The sequence below is a fragment of the Hydractinia symbiolongicarpus genome, chromosome 15, assembly GCF_029227915.1.
Source record: "Hydractinia symbiolongicarpus strain clone_291-10 chromosome 15, HSymV2.1, whole genome shotgun sequence".
NCBI classification, from domain to species: Eukaryota; Metazoa; Cnidaria; class Hydrozoa; order Anthoathecata; family Hydractiniidae; genus Hydractinia; species Hydractinia symbiolongicarpus.
Window position 1 is genome coordinate 3,923,542 of NC_079889.1, and position 16,628 is coordinate 3,940,169.

The following is a 16,628-nucleotide window of genomic DNA, read 5'->3' on the forward strand; positions in this document are numbered from 1 at the left end:
GGGATTTTGCAGGTAGCCCGTCATCATACAATTTTGAAAAATTGTTCCAGGAGAATAATAGTTATATACAGAACAATTTCTAATTTCAACAGTTTGATTATTTAGGCATAACACTTTGGTATCCCTGGTCACACATAAGCAAATAAACTCTGGATAAGTCACTGACCATGTAACATTAAAAACAATTATATTGGTTCTGAAAGTGATTTCAAAATGCATATCTTTCCATGATAAATGCATCGTTAACAGTTTAAAATATTATATATTCAAACAAAATGTAAAACTTTGATATTCAGCAAAACCATATTATATATTATACCTTTATATTTTATATTTACAAGAAGACTTTGCATATTTTAGCATCAGTCTTTATTTCACTTAATTTCTTTTATCAGATCAATGCTATCTGCTACATTTTGGCTGTATATATATGTGCATATGTGCACGCATATGTACAGCCATGAACAACTATGTACAAATATGAACAAAATATGAAAAATGAAATATAAATATCAAATATGAATATCAAATATGAAAAAAACACAAACATGTACGTCGATGTTTCTGTTTTATTGATAACCACTAACAAATTTTACTTTCAAATTAGTTTCGAGGGTTCTTTTTAGCTATAATTGCATCTTTGTAATAAACTTTATCTTTACTTACCTTATTGCAGCCGCTTTTAGATATACTTTCATTAAACTTTTATCATATTTTCAAGTTAAAATACGGTATATTTTAAATTTATGTTTATATTTACATAATATATATCTTCATAAAATAAAATATTATTAAAACATGTTAAGCCTGTGAAAACCTAAAAATATTTTTTTAGCAAAGGCGAGCCGCAAATCTGTACTTAAAAAATGTAAATATCCTGTACCGTTCTTACCTAATTAAATTTAAACTATCTATAACATGTCTATCCAAATTTCAAATTAAAATTATAAAGTTGACATTTTGAAGAAAATAGAGAAAAATTGACCTGCAGCTGCAAATTTAGCCAAAATTTAAAATAAAATATCTAAGCAAATATATCTCCTTAAAATTTTACAATGCCCTATCAAATAATAAACAAATATTTGATTTTTCTACCCATATTGTGTTTTGTATCACCATTAGACAATTACTAAGTGTAAAAGCTTGTAGTAGGAACATGGGGTAAAAAGTCAAAAATGATAAACGAAAACAGCTTTAAAAAAACTGAATAGTTTGGAATGTATAGTTTAAAACAATGTAAAAATTGATCCATCACAAATTTATTTAATGTGTGTTGGTTGCTTGTTTTACATAACATCTCAATCATTCGAAAAGTTAATTACATTCTATTTCAAAATTATAAATCAAAGAATTTTGTAATTCTTACTTTTAATTCATATATGTGATGACAAATAAGCATTTTTTAGTTAGAGAAAAATTAAATAAAACAAAATTAGTATGAATTAATAATGACATGGGCTGGTATTGCCTTTCTTTGATTCATAATTATTTATGACCTGGAAGGAGAGTAACTAAGTTCTCTTTCATTGAGCATATATTCGTGCGTGTTTTTACACAGAGTTTTCTGTAGACATTACACACAGCGTGAAGATCAACTCGAAGACAAGGCTTGATTAAGATTGGAGCTAGAATTTCGAAAAACCGAGTCAAAATTGTGAATTTTTTTCAATTTTAGGTAGGGTCGATCGGAGGACACCAACCGAACATTTTTTTGTGTGCCGCCAAGTCTGCCTCTAAAACATTGGAAGTTTCGCTACTATAATAGAACTATAATAATAAAGTTGTGCTAAGTGTAAAAACATAAATATTTGCATGTTTCCATAAATTTTGGTGCTAAATTCAAAAATGTTGGTCATTATTGTTGAAAATAATCAAAAAATTTTAATTATATTAACCTGGATCCAAGAATTAAATATAGCTATAAAAACTCAGGATTACCTAGCTAGCTATAGCTATCAAAACCAAATATATAGCAGCTATAGCTATAGATAACTCGGCAGTATAGCAAAAAAGAGTTAAGCCCCAAGACCGAGTGTAGGGCTAATCAAATGAACTGAGTTTATCTTAATATCTGCCACCACAGGAAAATTTATTAGCCTTGCTAGAACAGTTAGGGACAACTGCAAATTAGACTATTCCGCCTAAATAGGCCATGATAGACAAATTAGGCGAAATTTTTCTCCTAACTAGGCTATCGACACTAAATTTGCTTATTACAGTCTTCTGGTTCGTGGTCGCACTGATCTTTAACGTTATGAATAATCTAACAAACCTCCCTCGGATGGAGAAGTATTATTTTCGTAAATGTTATGGTGCGTTTTGAAGATATTGCTTTTAGTTTGTTATGCTGCTGATCCCGATGTGCACAACGTTTTTTTCCAGCGTGTTTTACCGCCTAAAACCGCCTAAATACACTTTTTGATTTAAAAGAAAGATGGCTCTTGGTTAGGCTATGATGTCCTAATTACGCTATCATAGACAAAATAAGCTATTTGGAAAATCTCTCCCCGGACCTTGTTCTAGACGATTGGAAACGAATTTGGTTGGTGGGCACGTTTACATGTATAACTTTTATATACGCCATGCAAACTCTATGAAATTTGACCTAAGCAAAGATGACTAAGTCAGCAAGTAGTACAGGAAAAATGATGGCACGACCAACAAAGATTGCAAGGATATCGTTGATTAAAATTTTCTATCTCCTAAATAGACTATTCTCTACAAGTTAAGCTATTAAAAATCTCCTAATTTAGCTACTAGCTTATTTAGGAGAAATAGTCTAATTTGTAGTTGTCCCTAACTGTAGAAGCATTTTGTAGCTGAAGTGTCAATAAATCTGATGGTGACAAGATAAAAAATTAAAAAAACCTTTTAAAAATTAAATAAACACAAAACATTCAGACAATGTTTCATATATTTATGACCAAACAGACTTAGGCCACCATTAAAAATATGTTATGATCGCGTCCTGAAGACCCTGCAAAAAATGGGACACATCTTATCAAATCAAACAGGAGCTTAGCCACGTGAGACTATTTTGAGTACCACAATTGGATTGTGTTATAAGCCAAACTATATTCTCTAGAGCTGGATAGAGGTCATAAAGTATCATGGTTACATATTGTTTTGATGGAAGTAAAAATGGTAGCGCGCAAAGTCAACCTCTTCTTCAGGTCTCAGATAATAACTTTCTCTGCGACGACTCTGTGCTTTTCAGCCACTGTATAAGGTACTGGGGTCAAGCTAAGTTGAAAAATGTTACGTTAGCGGCGTGAAAAATGTCACGACTTCCTTTTGTATTGTAAGTTCCGTACCGGATTACGATTAGCGAGTTTCTTACATTTGGGGTTTTACATTATTCATTTAAAATCCACCATGATTAATTGGCAAACAACCAACCTTGTCCCTAGAGCTTTTATTGCATTTTATTAATAATGGGATGGCGTTCAATAGAGGAAGCCATTCAATTATCAAAAGTTTAAAAGAGCCATATGGTCGACGTTGCATCAACAGCTCAGTCCAATCAAGTTCTTATTGTAAGCGTGTTTTGGCTTGGATTTCTGAAAATAAATTATTCTAGTAATAGCTAAACTAGTTTCGTAACAGTTAAAAGACGCAAAAACAAATTTTTGAATGGCACTGATATGATCTTCATAGTTATTACATATGACAATAGCCGTGATTGAGATTTCGACATCAAAAACTTTCTCCGAGCTTCTCATTCAATATACCTTGCTTGATGAAACTTCTAAAATTCTCCATGGAGGCCCGTAACGGCTCGGCCGAGTTTCTTATATGCAAAACAATACCTTCGGGCAAACTTCAATGAATCAAGGATCTTGGGCCCCTTTTTTATTCCCTATGTTTTATTCTCGGCTATCCGGAAGTTTGAACTCCTATAAGATAAGCGAACGAAGTAGGCTATGTTTCGTAAAATCCGTAAGACACAAGCGGTCTTAACTGATTCGAACGTTTTATATCTACATATCATACAAGAAAGCAAACTCTAATTTCGGATTTTTTATTTTTTCATTCCGTTCTTAGCCTGGAAGGTCGAGATTTTATCTTGTGCAAAAAAAGATTTCGTCACTATTCCATATAAGGGAGAAACATCACGCTTAATTGGAAAAACTCCCAACTCTCTATTACCCGAACCTCTCTATAACTCGAACGGTTTCCCATTCCCCGTGGCTGTTCGAGTTATAGAGAGTCCACTGTAGTAAATTCAACAGCATAATTTAACGTTGCGCCGTTGTGTTGTTGCGTGTTCAATCTATCAGTATTTTTTAGCTTAATTTGGTGATTCCTCTAAAACGAAACTACCCCTCCCTATAGCTAACGTAACTCTCCAAGTTCCGAACAATCAAATAATTGTTCCATTCTTATTAAAAGTGCGCCATTTATGACATTCCTTTACCAATGTTTACAGTAAGTAACCTTCGCCGAAGCTACCTTAGATATCTTGACCTTCGCATACGGCATTAAAAAAATGGTACCACAGTCAGTGAAAATGTCTATTTAAAAACTTCCGATTATCTATATTTTAATGCCCGTATACGTCTGTCCGTCCGTCTGTCTGTCACGCAAAATGGTAGCTTAGCTGCGACGGGCGAACCCGTGGATTTTTCCACGGGCTAACGACTAGTTTTGTATATTTACCGCTACTTCAGAGTTGTCAATATGAAGTTCAGCCTTCCCTTATTTATATTTATCAATCACCACATGAGATTAACGAAATTTTTTCTGAGTTCGTGCTTTTCTGGAATAAATAAATAACACACACCTTGAACCCAACTATCCAGTGTATATCTGTTCTTTTATTCTTCACACATTATATAAGTGTTATTACTTTGCTTCCCCTAAGACCTAACGCAAGACCTAACTATGGCAGAAGAGTGTACATCTATCACAATGCTAGTTTTCAATTAAAAGAGTAAGGTAGTTGAATTATTGTGTTTGTTTTTGTTCTACCTATAGACAAAGCAATGCGAAGACCATATATCATTTCACAGAGTTATCATTGTCGTTTTTAGACTTCAGTAATAGGATTTTTATTTCTTTGTGTTTTGAGGTTTAGTAGGCGGCCTTGTGGTATGTTGCAGACCAGAAAATAAGTAGCTAATACACGACTAAGATCTCAAATGTACTTCCTCAAGTCTGTTAAATGCAAGAAAAAACAGCCTAAATAAAATGTTAATATGAGCCGTTCTTTGTTAAACTTTTCACAAGATAAATGCAATGTTTTAAAACACGATAAAGTGTTGATTCAAAAAATAGTGCGGGCATTCTCGAAATAACAACAAAAAATGACTGTACGTTTCTCTAACTTCACATAAAAGTTTATCTAGCATTGGCAACACAATAAGATATACAAACATCGTAATTTCTTTGTCTTATATACATTTCCACTGTGGTCAGTTTAATGCCTTTATAATATATACAAGATAATGTAAAAATATAAAAATACGAAGAATATACACCTTCGTCCCCAGTGTTTTTTACCTATTTATTATTATCACACCAAAAAAGCAAAAAAATCTGGGGATGACGATGGAAGAATATATACATGGATATATTATAACTATATTTTTACAATGAATGTTTAACACAATTCTCTTCTTTATTGACATTGAAAAATTCTGTAAATAGGTAGTCTTTAACACAACCTTGATTTCTCAGGTTCTATTTTCATAACACAAGAAAAAATCTTGCTTCAGATCAAAGAGTATACTCTGGTGACAAAGTTGATTAAGAGCAAATGATTTTGCAAGCAATTTTGTTCACGAATGTTTGCTCACTTCGCAGATTTTTCATTTTTGTTAAAAGGAATTGCACAATAGTTTTTTGTCTGAAGACGACAAAATCATTTCCATGAAAACCCATATATTTTCATCAGTTTTTACTTCCAACGATATCTCATCTTAAATTGTATACATTACGAAATTTCCAAAGTAAACAAAATAGAGGACCTTTAAGAAAAGTACTAATGAAGTAGACATGCTGAAAACAATTTTATGCTCCGTGACAAAACCACCATTTATTCAATACATTGTTGTCTAAAATCACAGAAAATCTTGTCGTGTAATTTTCTTCATTTGCGCTGCATAGTTAACAATTGACGGATCACAACAGCAACATTATGAAATATTATATAAAGCTGTCTACAGTACGGTTTCTCTAATAATTTCCTCACATAAAAGTCCAACATTTTCTCCCGGGGCTGATTCAACTTCGGCATTCTTTTCAGGAGTTATACATCCTTCAAAACCGGAGTCCTTTGAATCCAAATCTAAATTCTGCTCCTCCTTTATGCTGTATAATGGTTCTGCTCTGGCATGAGTATAGCGTTGATTATCTCCATGAGGGCGATAATTATCTCCGTTAGAAATGCGGCTTTGTTCTCGAAATATTTCGTCATAATCAACTGCAGGGGCGCCATTAGAAAAAGTAAAGTCAGATGCAGTTGATTCTGTTCGGGTTTTCGATGGAAACGACATTGAAATAGTGGAAAAATTCCCGTTCGAGTCTCGCTTTGAACCCATGAAAGAACGAAACCGTCTGACGTACTTTTTTCCTGATTCATCGGATTCTATTGTATATTGATCGGATTCCTGAGTTAACCTCAAAGCCTTTTTTAAAAGCCAAAATTGTTTTCGGAATTCAATCCGGAATTCTCGGGACATAATATAATAAATAAACGGATTCACAACTGAATTAGCTACCAGCATGGTGCCCGAAACAAGGACGTAAATCTGGGCGTTCTTAATTTTGCTGAAATCCATAAAAACGGAGAGCATGCGTAATATATTCCATGGCAACATCAAAATGGCGAAAATAATCACCACGGGTGCTAACATGCGAAGTGCTTTTTTAATCCCTAAAATCTGATTGGTTATTAAAACATTATGCTCTGAACCTTTCAACCACTCATAAGCCATTTGTCTCTGCAAATAACACTTGATTCGTAAGAAGGTTACGAGAATGATTAACAGAGGCAAAATATACCACACGATAGTCAAAAATGTCTGATAGGACTTCTCATAAGTACGACTAGGCCATTTGGAGCGACAATGTTTGTACGGCATTTCGTGCAAGAGGGTTACGTTGAAATAAGTCATATTCTTCTTATTAACTCCTTCATAATACCGCAACACCGGATAAAGTGGAGCCGCTATGGAAGCCAAAGAGATTATCCATATAAAAATAATGACTAATTTCGCTTGAAGAAACGACAACTGTGCATTCATCGCGTGAAGAATCATCCGGTACCGATGAATTGATATTGTTGTCATGCAACCCAATGATACGCCGTAAAAAGCATCTGACACAGAAGGTATTATTTTGCATAGGACGGACCCAAACGGCCAATTGAGCGGCGCTAAGATTTTTATAACCCACAACGGATAACTCACGACCAATACACACATGTCAGCAATGGCTAAATTCATCAGGAACAAATTCGCTATGGTATACATTTTTCGGCCACGTATGATTATCATGCAAACAAAGATATTCCCTAGCACGCCAAGTAAAGCTAAAATTCCATTTAAAATGAATATACCGTATTCGACATTTTTGGATAACTGCTCTTGTTGTTGTTGTTGCGGTTGTCGAAGGATTACTGTCGGCGTCACTGACGGTAAAAACACAGCAGGTGCTAGCGTAAAACTTGAATTACGTGTATCAAAAAGCGATGCAGAATACGCCATAATAAAATAAACTCTATAAAATTCTAATTCCTTTTTCTTCTGTTTACGTTGTCAAGTAATAAGCATTGCTAATTCTCATAGCATGGTCCCAGCTAGCACACATCTGTCAATTCACATGTAAGCTCCTTTTTGTGAAAAGAATTTTAAACTGCACAGGGTTTAACGCAGTGGTGGCCTTGTTGGAGTAATCTCACATTAATCACCTTAATCAATTCAATCCTAATTTCTCGTAATTAGGAGATTAATGTGATTCCCAGGAGAGCGTGTATATCTTCAGTGATTGTTCAATGTTACGGTGGATTATCTACTTTATGCGTTAATGAACGTTCGATGTAACGATATTTTCGATTATTTACGAGCTCTGCTAAATTTCATCTGCTTTTATCTGCAACGTGGACGATTTTACGAGGATTTTCTCATCAACTGGAATCAGACTTAATACTTTCGCCTCCGTCTAAGTCATTTTCTGTGTTTCTTTTCACCTTGTATAATTTCTCTAATATTCAACTAAAAATAAAACAGTAGAATATGAATTTATCACAGGCGATCCTTAATAAACCGCCCCCTGTCAACATTCACACTCGCTTAGTGACAAAAGCCCCCTCTCTGTTTGAAATAGTTATGAGGAGTTTTGTAACGCAAGGCACACGACCTAATAAGAAATTCTATCAATCCTATCACTCCTTTATATACCGCATTTCGTGTGTCTTGCTACTTGAGGTATCATTTTGCGCAGAGACAGACAGAATACGGCTATTGTTAAAGATATTCGATCGACTAGTTTCCACATCTTATAATTTTACAATCGTCATATCTTTTAAAAGTTGCAATTTTTTATATTTTACAATTCTATTTACAGCTGCAAAACTATTGACTGCAATAGCGCCGGAAGACGAGTGTGAGATGCTACAAGATGACAGGCTTTATAAAGTAGTTCTTGTAAGATAGCGTGCAGAGCTTGAGGGAATGTTGTTATAGGAAACCTTTTAACAGTGATGACGTCAAGCGTCGAGAGAACAAAAACAATAAAATGACGCCGATGTCACAAAAGGGTAACAAATACCGTTGTGTCACGATGCACAACAGCTTCGTTTCCAGCGTCACTTAATTAACTGTTGCTATGTTAGAAAAACACAAAATACTCTGCAGACGAGACTTGGAACAAATTCTGCTAAAGGACTCATTATTCATTCAAATCTCGCGCACATTTCCTGAACCTAATTTTCTCGCATTTATTTTTCGCGCGTCTCTGTAAATTATTTTGTGCACATGTCATCTTTGTCATTAATTTACACTTCAATAAGGAAAGATCTGAAAGGAAGGACTAGGGACAGGATACAATTAAAAGATTGTGTTACATAGTATAAAAAAGCAACTTCAGACAAAATGCCTATATTCATTACTGTGGCACCGACACAATTTTTGCGTACCTTTTTAAAAAAAGAGGACCCGAATCATTTCTGGTGTCTTTTTTAATTATTTTGTTGCACAAACTCAACCTCCACTAAGGATAATCTCGGGATTACATTAATCTTTACTAGCTTGTCATGACTGCGAAGACAGTCGACCGAACTTTGGAACGAAAGTGGCGCAAAATTCTCCTAATTTCCATAATTATTAAACCTAGAACATGGTTAATTGATTAAAATAAAAATTCTTTTTTCGCACAAATTTAATTCTTATAGTGTAATTTCAGCTTAAGTACATAAGTTTTAACTTAAGTATTGTCTTAGTATAAGGTGATAATGTAGATCTAACCTTAACAGTATTAGTGAGAATATCCCTTTTCGCAGAAGGAGAAATACTCTATAAATAATTCTAGCTCTTTCTGAAGAAAGCGGAGCTATGATTACCAATCCTAGTGTAAATACACCTTTAATAATCCTGATTAATCTGCAGCCAAATCCAAGCTATATATAAATTAAAAATCGGATTATAATCTTATGTGTTTTTTCTCAGCTCCTTCTTATCCGTGCTTCTTGATTCACTCTCCACCTAAATTAATCGGAGACATTAACTTTGACACTTTTAAACATACCTCAATTTATATAAAACTTTTTAATACTTAACAAATTCTTATTTTACTCTTTTACTATACTCTTTCTTTAATATAATTTTTACATCTCAAATAAACTACATTATATTCGCTAGTTTTAATATTCCACCCATTCTCCACACTTCTTTATTTTTCTCTCTCCTGAGCACACATCGTTTTTTTTTTAAACAAGTACATTTTATTTATTTATTTATTTACTCTGCATGAAATGAGCTCGTACTCGGGGAGATAAACAGCACGAGATTATCCGGTGCCAAACTTTGGCAACAAAACACCGGATATATTGTTTTATGTATCGGCCAGTTGATTAGTCGCCAGTCGGGCAGATGTCGTGAAAGTAAAAGTCGTTTTGCACCATGTTGCTAATCAAACTTTGACGTAATTCAATTCACAACAATCAACCTTCATTTAAAGCCCATTTTTGGTAATACAATTAAAAAACAAAATTTTCAGAATTTAGGTGTGCCTATCGAGTTTGTATTAGTACTTTCCATCGAGTGTTGTTTCTCTTAAGATATTACCACCTTGACACTGTATAACCTTTGCTTGTCATAAAATACTCTGCTACAGTAACTCACTTTTTCTGTTCTATACCAGCGAATGATTTCGACAACACAACGAGTTGAAACTAAAATACAGCAAAACCTATATATTCTTTAAAAAATACGTAACACATTTACTTCTTTATAATGTCTCGACTTTTAAATCAAAAGGCACGTACACCAAAATTAAATCCAGAAACATAAACAAGATAATGAGCTTATATACAACGTTTAACAACGAATACGGACAGAATCCAGCACTTTTTTTTTCTAATCTGTTTGTTTATTTTGTGTGTATATTTGATTTAAATAAATAAATAAATCTACTTAATAAATGCAAATAAAATAAATGCATATATAAACTTAAATTAAAAGTAACTATCAGGTTGCGTTAAAAATATGCGTGTTCCGACGAGATATATGACGAGTAGTAACTGTAAAGAAAATCAAGATTTTAAGCGAATTTCAACACGTAAATTTCCAAGTGTAAAACGTTGCTGAAAGAACTTCAGCCGGAGTAAAACCTAATCTTTAACTTTAAAAGTTGAATCAAAGTGCGTTTCGCGGGCTTTATACGATTTAAACCAATGGCATACGTAGTGAGGGGAAAGCACAACCTCGTTCCCAGGGCGTTTTGCTTTGACTCTGTAATAACAGCTCAGGGGACACAAGACCCTTGGGACGAGGCTGGGGAAAACGGTGAACTCTGGCGTGAAATCTTCCTAACAGCAGACATGTTAGAAAGTTTGACTTGCGAATTTTAAAGCACTGCTTACTTACCGCTTCTGTAAACGTAGCATTTTAATAGCCTCCCGAACGTAGAAAATTTGCGACATGTTGCTCTTTCCCAAATTCATTAAATGCCCGGAAAAATACCATCAGGGTAATATTTTTATGGAAATGTGAACTATAGAAAACGTAAGCCTGGACAGCTGTTCTAAGACAAGCCTTTACGTTGGCGTTGGGTGTGTACTTCAGGTTTTAACAAGAAAAATTTAACCAAGAATTGTTGTAGACGTGAGTTTGCCAAAATAACGCCTGATACACACCTGGAGTTTTTTATAGAAGTTACAAATCCATCTTGTCCCTGGAATCATTGATACTGTTTGTTCCCAGTGTAAAAAATATTTAATTCCAACAAAAATAAACAACCTCGCCCCCGTGGCTTAAGTCGCTACTACGAAGCGCTGCCGCAAAATTGTGTCACGTAAACGAAGCCTTGGGGACATAAAAATATATTTCTATCCAAGAGATTGATTCTATTTTGGTTAAACAAAAAGGGTAATATGCAGGAATTTGAGAAAACAAGCCAAAATTAAACAAACAAACACAAACAAACAAACAGACGAGAAGACAAGGGCTGAACAACACCAGTATCGCTTAATTTCTTTTTTTGTTTTTTGTTTTGATCTGCATTAAAATTTCAAAACATGTTTATCTCCGTTATAAATTGCGTAGGTTTTAATCAAATGCAGCATGTATATTTGTTGACTCCAAGCTAGAGAGGTGTTAAATCTGTGTAAATATGTATGCAAATAAACTTAGTAAGGTAAACAAAAGAAGATGCGGATGAGGTAAAGATAGTAATTAAATGTATTGACAACAATGAATGAATGAATGAATGAATGAATGATTAAATGAATGATGAAAGAAATGAATAAATGAATGAATGAATTGAATGAATGATGAGATGTTTTTATGAGACGTTTTTGAGTATGGTGCATTGGATTGAACCACTCAAATAACTTTTGATTGGCGACGAAAATGACTAGGAACATACAGTATATGATAAAAGAGAATGATTGGCAGGGATGTTAATTCGTTGGTGTCAGCAATATTGCGATGGAAATGTAAATTTTTTTCACAGCACGTGTTTTCACAGTTTATCAATAAGTCAATGAGTGATAATAGTTTGCTAAATGTTTTTTCTCATCCTCGTTCCCAGGGAATTTTGCCTTGTTGATAAGGTTGACCGTAACAACGGCTCAGGGGCAACAAGATTCTGCTGACGAGGTTTGGTTTCTGTAAAACTACCCTTTATAATATTACCATTTTAGCCTGTTCCGACTGAATATCATAGCCGTAGAAAAGCTCTGTGGACGAGATTAGTTAAATTTGCAACAAGGTAAGTAACACTAAAAATCAGGATTTCTTTTCTTAGGCCATGTTTATGGTAACTCCCAAAATGAAATATCAAAACTTTTTACAAATTTTCAAGTTTTTACCCCATTGCAGTAATATTTTGGAAGTTACTAACCTCGTCCCTAGGGTTCTTTTTTCATTCCTTAAAAGAAGGTAATAATGCCGAGAAAAGAACCATATAGACTTGTCGTTTGCCTGTGAAGAATCCACGAGTTTGCCAGTCCTCACATTCTCACAAGTCATACGATTTATCGCATTGATATTTCGTACATCCGTGGCAACAGCTACAATTTTGAACAACATTATACTACTAATAATATAGAGATAAAAGAACTAATTCCGGTACATTACGGGTGTTGCGTTAATCCCCTCTCGTTCCCTGGGATTATTGCAGAAAATTCCTGGAAACAAGGGTGGCATTCATGGTTTGATTAAATGTCGGTGAGATAAAAGTAAAACCAACAAAATTTTAATAAAATTAACGTTTGAAATCATCTTTTATTCCCAGTTCTATGAAGTATAAATATATGGCTTAAAAAAACGCGGAAGATATCACGAACACATTCCTCAGTTATAACAACCTCTCGTCCCCAGGACGTCTTAGCCCATAAAAATCTGGAAACAAGGTGGTATAAAGCGGACATTTAACATTAAATGTGATAGCACGCGTTGGAATGATTGGATAGTTAGTTTCTAGACCATATTTTTCACCTCAGTATAAAAACACGTGCGGATATGTTCTATTTAAAATCAAAATTAAATAGTTAAAAATATATATAATATGATACGCATTTAGAAGTAATAATATTAGATGATAAAATTAAAATAACGGGAATAACTATGATGCATAATAATAACATGGCATTGTAGCTTTTGTTGATAATTGCCGATAAGGATTGTGGGCTATTTCTGTTGATTTAAGTGGCTGTCTGATCTAACAGCACTTTAGAAGCAGAGCTGAAGCAGACCTTAGTGTCTAAAATTTCTGTAAAGTACGCTCTGTTTTACAAAAGATAATTAGACTGATGCGCCTTTTAAAACCAGTTTGCGATTTTAACAATGAGAAAGAAATTTGCTACTAAATTATTAATTTATATTTTGAAAAAAAGTTTAATTTTTACCTATTTTTTTGGCGGGAATAAATTTTCGCTTTTTTTCCTTAAATTTCAAGATTTCTCAGGAATATAGTTTTGGAGTTGAGCAACTTTTGTGTTCTGTAGAAGAAACATTCGCAGGATATGAAGTTAAATCACCGCGGAACATTTTTCTCGCGTGAGTTTCTTCTCTTAAAGCACCCTTGTTTTCAGGGTTTCTCGCTTTTTTGATATGTGGGAAGACAGCGAAAAAAAGAAAAAAAACCTGGACTCATAAAGTACATGAATCTGTTGTTTGTCCTTTCTCTTCTTTTTTATTTATTTACTTCAGAACTAATACGCCTTATTTTTGAGATACTAATAGTTAGTACATCTTTATAGTAGCTTACGGAACTGAAACAACGTCTGGGGATATCAGAGGTTCGCATTCTAAGCTAGTTAATGACCATATGTTTATTGTATGATGCAACGTTGTCCTCGCAAAAATATACCTCAGTGTACAGAAGTAAAGTTCCGGAGGAATCTTAATTTCTATCATCAGAAGTTTGAAAAAATCCACATGGTTGCGTCTTTTTAAAAAATAAGTTCCTTTTGGTTCAGTCTCCTCATTCAAAATAAAGTTTTCGTAAGTAACGGGAAGTAACGTCCTTGGGAATTTCCATCCTAACAGATGGTTCTTCCTCTCCTCCGACTGTTCATTACCGCCAGAGATACGTATAGCATTGCTCTAACTTACTCGCCTGCTACGCAAGCCGGTTTACGGTCAGTAGATGGCACTAAATGGGCTGGAAATACTACATTTGAAGAGCGCCCTTGAGTGGGGATTCGAACTTGAAAACTTACATGATTAAAAGGTAAATGCGCTACCATCATCCTGCATCTCCGCAGTTTTAGTATTAAAATAAACCCTATTCAGAAATATATCTGAGTAGAATTAGAATCAGTGTAAGCCGGCGCTTATTTCATGGAAGCCAAAATGGCTTAGCAAAATGCTCATGAACGTATAAAAAATTACCAGTATGCTTTAAGCTTTTAACATCATTTCTTGCCTGATGTCAAAAAGACAGGAAGGCTTGGGGCCAAGGTTGATCTTTAGGACTTTTTTCTCACCATTTTAAGTTTCTTTCTATGTTATTTTCAACATCTCCTTTCCTGTATTTTATTTTATTTATATAAGAAAATATCACGGAAAAGCACAGTACTAAACCATAAACTATCTTCGATTGAGCTCTCTTTTGGGAAAGCTAATTTTCAGTAACCGTTTACAAGCCCGCGTACTCCAGTATTCACGGTAATGGAATTAAGCACTTACCTGAGTTCGAAGCTACCACTACGCGGAAAGATTTTTTTACTTTGTACTTCGCAATGACAAGACTTTGTCTTAAGTTAAAGTAAATTGAAAAATTCCTTTAGTAAGTTCATTTTTAACGCGATTCACAAACAAACCCGTTTTTTCTTTACTTAGTCAATGACGCAGGTTCTCCATTACTGAAGACTTTGAAAGTTCTCTTAGATTTCTTACACACCACGATGGAGAGTATTAAATGACTATAACAACTTGGGCAAATATATTTGTTTTACTGAAAGAAATATAGCGCATACTACAAGCTATGTATCATAATGTCTCATGAAATTCTTTCAAAACAGAAAAAAAAATTCAAGCACACGTACGAAAGTTTATCAGATTAGTAAAGTCTCTGTATTTAAGCATAATCTTTAGTAAAAAGCTCGTCATTTGTCGGCGACATGTCGGAATAAGTACGTTCAAACACAAAACAAATTTGAATAAACCGATATTTGAGATTTTGCCTTGTAAACGTTTGCACACTCCAACCTTGTGCCCAATGCTTTGCTTAGCATAATGCTTTATCCGCGTTTTCACGGTCCCTTGCCTAGCCTTTTTTCCCCGGGCGGTAAAAATAATAGAAAAAATGCTTTGACAACGAGATCACTTAGAACTATAAATTCTGGTAAAAGCTGTACTGACATGGGGGATGTAGGACCGTTTCTTTTTTATGGGGATAAGGTTGGTATATGCCAAGCGCAATGAAGACATTTAGTCATTAACCAAAATACGGTCGTATAATGTCCCCTCTTACAACAAGACATTGAATAAATTCTTTAAGTTAAGTAGTAAATTGTTAGTAAATTGTTATACGATTTAATAGAAACAAAATATATAGGAACATACGATTTTAGAGGTCTTAAAGTCCGATTATAGTGACACAGATCGGACAAACTTGTTAGCTGTCCAGTAAACATTAGCGGCTTTGACAATCAAGCCTGGAACGAGAATGAAAATTTGTCGCCCAATGAAACAACGGTCTTAGTTGGAAATCAAAACAGCGAGTTTTTGGACAAGTGAGCTCTTTACCGACTACAAAAAGATTTCGAACGCGAAAGAATCAGAGTTAGTGCAACCTCGATCCCAGGGATTTTTTTCTTTTTTTAACAAAAGCTTCGTTATAACGAAGAGACAAAAAGCCAGGAGGTCGAGTTTGAGTTTTGGAAAAATAAATAATAATAATAAAACATCAGATCTACCAATTTACAAAATATTCCTGACCATTCGAATGCTATCTTTTGTTAGTTGCTATTGTTTTTATTAAGATTAGCATCACAAACAAACAAAATATAAGTTCCATTTTTAGTACAAAGTCTAACCTGGCGAAGAAAACCAAGCATGATGGCGATAATAACGAAAATCTCTCTCACTCCAGTGTTTGTTTCTCTTCTTGTTTCAACAATTATGGTTTTGATTATATACAAAAGTTAGCATCATGTAAGCTGTAATCATCATTTCTCAGGATTACATTAACTTAAAAATTCCTAAAGGGATACGATCAAGTCTCTCCGCTTGTCAATGATAATTATCGTCTACGTCAAGTGTTTATTTGATAATTAACTGTACAATTAATTGGGTTGCTCAAAAGCATATATTTAAGGTGGTTTCTTACATCGCATTGCCACTCTTAACTTCTTCCCAAGGGTGTGGTCCCTGAGCCATCTTTATTAACAAGGCAAAATGACCTGGGAACGAGGTTGTACCACAGTCATTTCCGGAATATTTTATCTCTATAGGGTT

General features: G+C 34.2%; 1 protein-coding gene across 1 annotated transcript; it reads right to left on the reverse strand.

Moving 5' to 3' along the window:
* Nucleotides 1-5,307: 5,307 nt before the first annotated feature.
* LOC130628986 (QRFP-like peptide receptor) lies at nucleotides 5,308-15,010 on the reverse strand. Its single transcript, XM_057442064.1, has 2 exons — nucleotides 14,856-15,010; nucleotides 5,308-8,216 (listed from the first exon to the last, which is right to left on the reverse strand). Exon 2 carries the CDS (start codon nucleotides 7,707-7,709, stop codon nucleotides 6,162-6,164), a length of 1,548 nt encoding a protein of 515 aa, XP_057298047.1. The 5' UTR covers nucleotides 7,710-8,216; nucleotides 14,856-15,010; the 3' UTR covers nucleotides 5,308-6,161.
* Nucleotides 15,011-16,628: the final 1,618 nt, after the last annotated feature.